Here is a 7,500-nt window from a genome sequence, read left to right as displayed (position 1 = left end):
CCAGGACAGGGAGAAGGGAAGACTAAGGGACCAGAGGGACTAAAGGGACTAAAGGGACGAGAGGTCCAGGACAGGGAGGAGGGAAGACTAAGGGACCAGATGAACCAGAGGGACTAAAGGGACTAGAGGTCCAGGACAGGGAGAAGGGAAGACTAAGGGATCAGAGGGACTAAAGGGACTAAAGGGACGAGAGGTCCAGGACAGGGAGAAGGGAAGACTAAGGGACCAGAGGGACGGAGGGACTAGAGGGACTAGAGGTCCAGGACAGGGAGAAGGGAAGACAAAGGGACCAGAGGACCAGAGGGACTAGAGGTCCAGGACAGGGAGAAGGCATATGGACAGCGCCAGGATTTTTTCTCTCCAGGGGCTAAGGAGGGGCTTGACATGGGGGGGCTAAGAAAAAAGTTGATTTTCATGACAAGGGCGTAGGAATTATTTTGACATTAAACACGCCGTTTTCATAGCTATAATAAGTTGTTGTTGCTTGTCAGCCAGCTTGGCCAGTTAGCTGAAGTTAGAGTAAGTTACTTATGCTAGCAGATGCTAGTAGGCTAGGCTAAAAATCAGTCGCAAGCCATCAAACGTTCTGATTCAAAACTCATTTGTTGATTTAATCGTATCCAATGTCTAATTTCATGAAGATTGCTAGTTTACCCTCATGACTGAGAGACATTTACCTCATCCAAATGCAATCATCCTCAAACTCACAGCGGGAGAAAGGGTCACATTAACGCTCCACAACAAGTGAAAGTTGGTGGTGATTGGCCAATATTCAAACACTGTCAAAACGAGATACCCTCATCCCTCGCGTGTTGTGTTCAAAATAAGTTTCAAATGTACTTTTTTTCTCCACCCGCCCGTACACCGACACATCCCCTACGGAAGAGCATTAGGGCCAACAACTGAGTTTATTAATTTTTTAAGCTTCTGAGTTTAAAGTCAGAATTTCTGACTTTAAAGTCAGAATTTCTGACTTTAAAGTCAGAATTTCTGACTTTAAAGTCAGAATTTCTGAGAAAAAAGTCAGAAATAACTTCTGAGATTAAAGTCAGAATTTCTGAGATTAAAGTCAGAATTTCTGAGAAAAAAAACCTCAGAATTTCTGAGAAAAAAGTCAGAATTTCTGACTTTAAACTAAGAAGCTTAAAAAAAAAAAAACTCTGCTGTTGGCCCTAATGCTCTTCCGTACATCCCCCCCCGGTTCCTACGCCTATAGATGCAAACAATTAAATCAAAGAACTTGCTAGAACGTGTGATATTTATTCAATCTAGACCTAGGCTATACATACAGCGAAAACATCCGAGCGGGGTTTTCAGCTGACCGGTTGCCAATATTCAACATGTCAACAAGAACATGTAACATGTCCCCCTCGTCTAGACTTAAGTTTCTTTTCTTTCGAATTACAAAACGATCCATTATGAACGACTGGCTAACGTACGAGCAGACTCACATCAGCGCGACTCGTCTGGCGAGGCGAGCTGTTAGGCTCGTAGGCATAGTAACCAGACCAGACCCCTGGTACTTGTCTCTCTCTACACTAGTAGGCATAGTAACCAGACCAGATCACTGGTACTTGTTTCTCCTCTACACTATCACTGGTTCGTGTCTCTCTCTACACTATCACTGGTACTTGTCTCTCCTCTACACTATCACTGGTTCGTGTCTCTCTCTACACTATAACTGGTAGCTGTCTTTCTTCTACACTATAACTGGTACTTGTCTCTCTCTACACTATCACTGGTACTTGTCTCTCTCTACACTATCACTGGTACTTGTCTCTCTCTGCACTATCACTGGTACTTGTCTCTCTCTACACTATCACTGGTACTTGTCTCTCTTCACTATCACTGGTACTTGTCTCTCTCTCCTCTATCACTCATCATCTTTTTGAGCTGAGGTTTTCTGTCTGACATCAGTCTGTGCAGTCTGCTTGAGTTCTGAATCTCAGTCTCCCACTCACCAAACCTGAGTGCATACCATTAGATTATGTGTGTGTGTGCGTGTGTGTGTGTGTGTGTGTGTGTGTGTGTATGTGTGTGTGTGTGTGTGTGTGTGAGAGAGAGAGAGAGAGAGAGAGAGAGAGAGAGAGAGAGAGAGAGAGAGAGTGTGTGTGTGTGTGTGTGTGTGTGTATGTGTGTGTGTGTGTCTGTGTGTGTGAGTGTGCGTGCATGCGTGTGTGTGAGTGTGTCTGTGTGAGTGTGTGTGTGCGCGTGAGTGTGTGTGTGTGTGTGTGTGTGTGTGTGTGTGTGTGTGTGAGTGTGTGTGTGTGTGTGTGTGTGTGTGTGTGTGTGTGTGAGTGTGTGTGTGTGTGTGTGTGTGTGTGTGTGTGTGTGTGCTCTCTTCCTGAAAGGAACAGGATATGGCTGAACTGCCTCATCAGGGACTGCTGGATCGATGTGAGAAGAAAGTGCTGAAATAGCAACAGAGAAGCTCTCGTTCTGTCTCCCTCTCTCAGCTGTCTCACACACGCACACACACACACACACACAATTCCTCTGGCTGTCACACACACACACACACACACACACAAACATTGGACCAGTAATCTAATGGTATGCACTTAGGTCTGGGGAGTGGGAGACTGAGGTTCAAACCCAAGCAGACTGCACAGACTGATGTCAGGAACACCTCAGCTCAAAAAGGCCATCGCTATGGCCTTAGTTGATAAGTTGCCAGCAATGACTGGATGCTTTGGGGAGAGTCAAGTTCCAAAATTCTATTCAGAACAAGGAGTCCAAGCCAATACCTGTGCTTTTAAGATGGCGACTGAGAAGGCTGTGCTGGAAAAGATGATAATGCTTGATACCACCAAAGAGACTGGACTTGGACTGGATAACATCCCTAGTAGGTTTCTGAAGGATGCTTCAGAAAACATAATTCTCCATGTGTAGCCCACATAGTCATGCTGCTCTATAAAAAGGGAAACAAACTAGATCAGCGGAATTATAGGCCTGATTCTATTCTGTGTCTTATCAAAAGAAATTGAGAGGATTATTTATGACCAGAGAGACAAGTATATTTCCACTCACAATCTGATGTTTCAGTTCCAGTCAGGATTCAGGAAGTCCCACTCCACAGACAGTCTGCTGTTTCTCTCAGACTACATCAAAAGAGAGGTAGATGAGGGGACATTTAGTGGAATGGTGATGCTGGACCTCCAGAAATATTTTGATACAGTGGATCACATTATCTTGTCAATGAAGCTCAAATCATTGGGCTTCAACAAGACAGCTTTAAAATGGGTTAGCTCCTATCTTGTAGGTAGACAGCCGATGGTGGATGTTAATGGAGTACTCTCCAACCCAATGACTGTGGAATGTGGGGTCCCACAGGGTAGTGTCCTGGGCCCATTTTTTCTTCCTCCTGTATATCAATGACCTTAAAGCAGCTTGATCATGTGACCTCTTTCAATACGCTGACGACTCTCCCAGAATGTTCCCACAACATTGGGGAACATTCCCTACATGTTCTGCTAATGTTTTCACATTCTTAGAACTTTCTTAGAACAAATGATTGCTAGCTGCTTGTTTCCCACAAAGATACAATTGTGGCAGAAAAACAGTGACAGCAGAACTCCAGAGGGTCAGAGACTGGTTAGGGGACAACAAGGTTAGGGGACAACAAGTTATCTGTTCTCATAGGGAACACAGAGTCCACTGTATTTGGGACCAAAGTGAGACTAAGACAATCCCCTGGTTTTAGAGTTGTGGTAGGAGTCAGGACACACACACATTTCAGAGAAGAGGCTGGGAACTACCTAGACTGTGTTCTGGATAATAATATATCAGGAGAGATTATGGCACAAACCGTTGTCATCAAGATTAACAACAAGATTAGATTCCTAGCCAGATTAGCCAGATTTCTCAATCAAATGACCATAACATGTGCAGGAGCTTTGATTCAGTGTCTCTTTGACTGCATGTTGCTTTTGGTACAGTAGTGTCCCCAGAGCTTTAAAAAAGAAACTGCAAACATTGCAAAACGAGCTAGTTAGGATCATATTAAGGCTACCAGCTCGTACTCACCTTGAGCCTTCTCACTTCTCACGAGACCCTGAAATGGCTCACAGTAGAAGATAAAATATATTCAGTTGTGCCAAGTCCACAGGATAATGCATGGAGAAGTACCAATATATTTTAGTATTTATTTTAAACATGTCAGAGATACCCATGTGTGCTCCACTAGAGGGAGCTCCACAGACATCGTGCCAGTTAGGTTCAGAAGCTGTATAGGTAAGGAATCCTTTTTATACCCAGCTGCAGTGCTTTGGAACATTCTGCCTGGAGAGCTGAAAACAACAAGAAATGCTAATAGATTCAGGATATGGCTGAAAAAATGGCTAGAGGGTCAGGACATTTTATTGTATTGTAGATAGTTTTAAGAAACAGCTCAAGACCCACTTTTTTACTCTTTGATTTTATATTTTATTTCAGTGTTGTTGTTTTATTGCTCTTATTTTGATCATGTTTCTATATTAATGTTTATTAATGTTTTATGTTGTGGAGTTTCATTCATACCCTATTATTTCTGTTTACCATGTTATTTAGTGTTTACTTGATCTTGCTTTTATCTCTTTTATTGCCTTTACCTGATTATGTTTTTTATGTAAAGCACTTTGAGCTGCATTTTACATTATGTCAGGAAAGGTGCTATAGAAATACAATTTATTAATATTAATATTAATATTATTATTATATTGTTGTTGTTGTTGTATATGGTGTATCTAATGTTGTGGTATTAGTGGAATGCTAGATGTGTTGAGTTGTGTGTTGCCTGTATGCACATCTGTTGCCTGACACACACCCCTTCCAGCAGGACCACCATGGAAATAAGCTGCCAGCTTTTCTATGTTATCCTGGACAGTTTTCCTTTGAGCAATAATGTGATTATGAATTTGTTTCAGATACACAGTTGTCTTTTAAATTAAAAAAAATTCTAATAAACTCAATCAATCACACACACACACAGTTCCTCTGGCTGTCACACACACACACAGTTCCTCTGGCTGTCGCTGTCACAAACACACACACACACACACACACACACACACACACACACACAGTTCCTCTGGTTGTCTCTCTCTCACACACACACACACACACACACACACACACACACACACACACACACATTGTTCCTCTGGCTGTCACACACAGACACTGTTGGGCAGCACCAGTGTTCAGTCCAGCTGAAAGGTGTTTGAGGTGTTAGGTAGGTAATGTTCCGTCCAGCTTAAGGTGTTTGAGTTGTTAGGTAGGTAATGTTCAGTCCAGCTTAAGGTGTTTGAGTTGTTAGGTAGGTAATGTTCAGTCCAGCTGAAAGGTGTTTGAGTTGTTAGGTAGGTAATGTTCAGTCCAGCTGAAAGGTGTTTGAGGTGTTAGGCAGGTAATGTTCAGTCCAGCTGAAAGGTGTTTGAGGTGTTAGGCAGGTAATGTTCAGTCCAGCTGAAATGTGGTTGAGGTGTTAGGCAGGTAATGTTCAGTCCAGCTGAAATGTGGTTGAGGTGTTAGGTAGGTAGTGTTCAGTCCAGCTGAAAGGTGTTGAAGCCGGTTCAGAAGTCAGACTGACCAGCTGATGTTCATGTTGGTGACACAGTCAGGACAAACACTGTGGTGTGCATGCATGGGTGTGTGTCTGTGTGGTGTGTGTGTGTGTGTGTGTGTGTGTGTGTGGTGTGTGTGTGTGTGTATACTGTGTGTGTGTGTGTGTGTGTGTGTGTGTGTGTGTGTGTGTTTCTGAGTGTGTGCGTGTGTGTGTTAGGAAGTCAGACCAGAGCAGGAATGAAGTAGGAGACAGACGAATAATGGGTCCCAATATCACCACAAGGTGGTTTATTTACAAAAGTAGCTCCATGAATCATGACCAAAAATATATTTACAAAAAAAAAATACAATAAACTTGGCTTAACTAAACAGAACTCAAATCATAATACTTAAACTTAAATTAACGTAATTTCACCTGCACACTGCTGTACCCAAGGATCTGCCCTCCTCCATAGCCCAAATCGCCCTTCTCTCCATTCCTAAACCCAATCAATGTGGACTATACCATCTGTCAGGTAAACCCCCCTTCCTCCCCTGAACACAGGTAAGTAATACATTTCTCAATTCTACCACCCCTCCCCCATAAACACGTCCCATGGCTAACCATACCGTAGGTGTAAGATACATTGTAACCCTCAATCACTCTCAATATACAGTACATACATTAATCCCTCTCTTCTTGGTCTCATCCGCGTGACATCACCTCTGATGTCATCGAGCCTATAAATACAGGAATTGGTGGGGCGTCCTTCTTTTGTCACTGGCCCATGAGTCTGGTAAGTATGGTGAACACTGAGAACAATTAACTCACAGCAATGTTGCCAAGCACTGACACAATTTGGGACAAGTGGTGTGCTCTCACTCACTTTGTCACAGCGTGTGTGTGTTTCTGAGTGTGTGTGTGTGTGTGTGTGTGTGTGTGTTTCTGAGTGCGTGTGTGTGTTTCTGAGTGTGTGTGTGTGTGTGTGTGTATTTCTGCATAGTGCTATGAATAGCCTGCTGTCTTATGTGTGTGATGATAGCTGGAGATAAGGAGCATCAGGATGATCTCATGTATTTGTCTGATAATGACTTATCTGTTCTGCGCATGTCAAAGGCACCAATGACACGTTTTTTTCAAAGATGGCGCAGTCCTATAGGGCTTTGCTTCTTCCCCCAAGCCATCCGGCACCTGAATGACTCTAACTAATGTATACAGTGCCATTATATCTAGTGGCTCAGAATATCTAGTTCATATAACATCACCATACGTGTAAATGCAGATATCTCAATCCCGGGATTATTTTATTATACCTATAGCATGTTCATAACACACCCCTGTCCCCCTGGGTTATTTATATATATATATATCAAACAAGAATCTATACAGTATAAAGATAAGATACTGGTATGGTATATATATAATGTATATGTCACAACGGGCTTGAAAAAGTGCAATTGCGGACAACGGTGTGGAGCAAAAATCAGAGGGCTTTAATAACAAAAATCAGAAGTCAAAATAACAATCCAGCTCAAAGAGCAAAGAGAAACAAAAACTTCACCAGTACAACTCCCGGCAGCATAATTCAAGATCCAGCACAGAATACCAGATCACTGGGGCTTAAATAGGCCACACTCCCAAACTGACACAGGTGTGGTAAATCACAGGTAATGATCAGTCCATTGTCCGAGACCGGAGGCCTCGGCGCCCTCTGTTGGCTCCTGTGGGTATGGCCGGCACTCCAGTCCTGACAGTACCCCCCCCTCTACGGCCACCTCCAGGTGGCCCCGGCAGGCGTGGATTCTCCCGGTGGAAGTCACGGTCAGTGTCTGAGTTTTCTATCGAGTTTCGCACGTTGGCTGCCGAGAGCAAGTGGAATGACGAGGCTCTAATGTCAGCGTTTTACTCTGGGCTGTCTGAGGCGGTGAAGGATGAGCTCGCCAGTCGTGAGTGGGGACCTACACTGGACGGTCTGA

The 7,500-nt window shown here is 43.5% G+C and overlaps 1 protein-coding gene across 1 annotated transcript in view; it reads left to right on the top strand.

Annotated features, from left to right (window-relative positions):
- The window catches only part of LOC311322819 (cip1-interacting zinc finger protein-like), a gene marked incomplete at both ends in the record, with an annotated part of 18,055 nt that overhangs the window by 9,392 nt on the left and 1,163 nt on the right, over window positions 1–7,500 (top strand). Inside the window, one exon of the mRNA XM_084454937.1 lies at window positions 7,306–7,417. Within this exon, the coding sequence (XP_084311063.1) occupies window positions 7,306–7,417 (112 nt within the window). The remainder of the gene's footprint in view (window positions 1–7,305; window positions 7,418–7,500) is intronic.

The sequence above is a fragment of the Borostomias antarcticus genome, assembly GCF_949987555.1.
Source record: "Borostomias antarcticus genome assembly, chromosome: 21".
Taxonomy (NCBI): Eukaryota; Metazoa; Chordata; class Actinopteri; order Stomiiformes; family Stomiidae; genus Borostomias; species Borostomias antarcticus.
The sequence above is the reverse complement of the archived record's forward strand: the minus strand, read 5'-3'. Positions and strand labels throughout refer to the sequence as shown.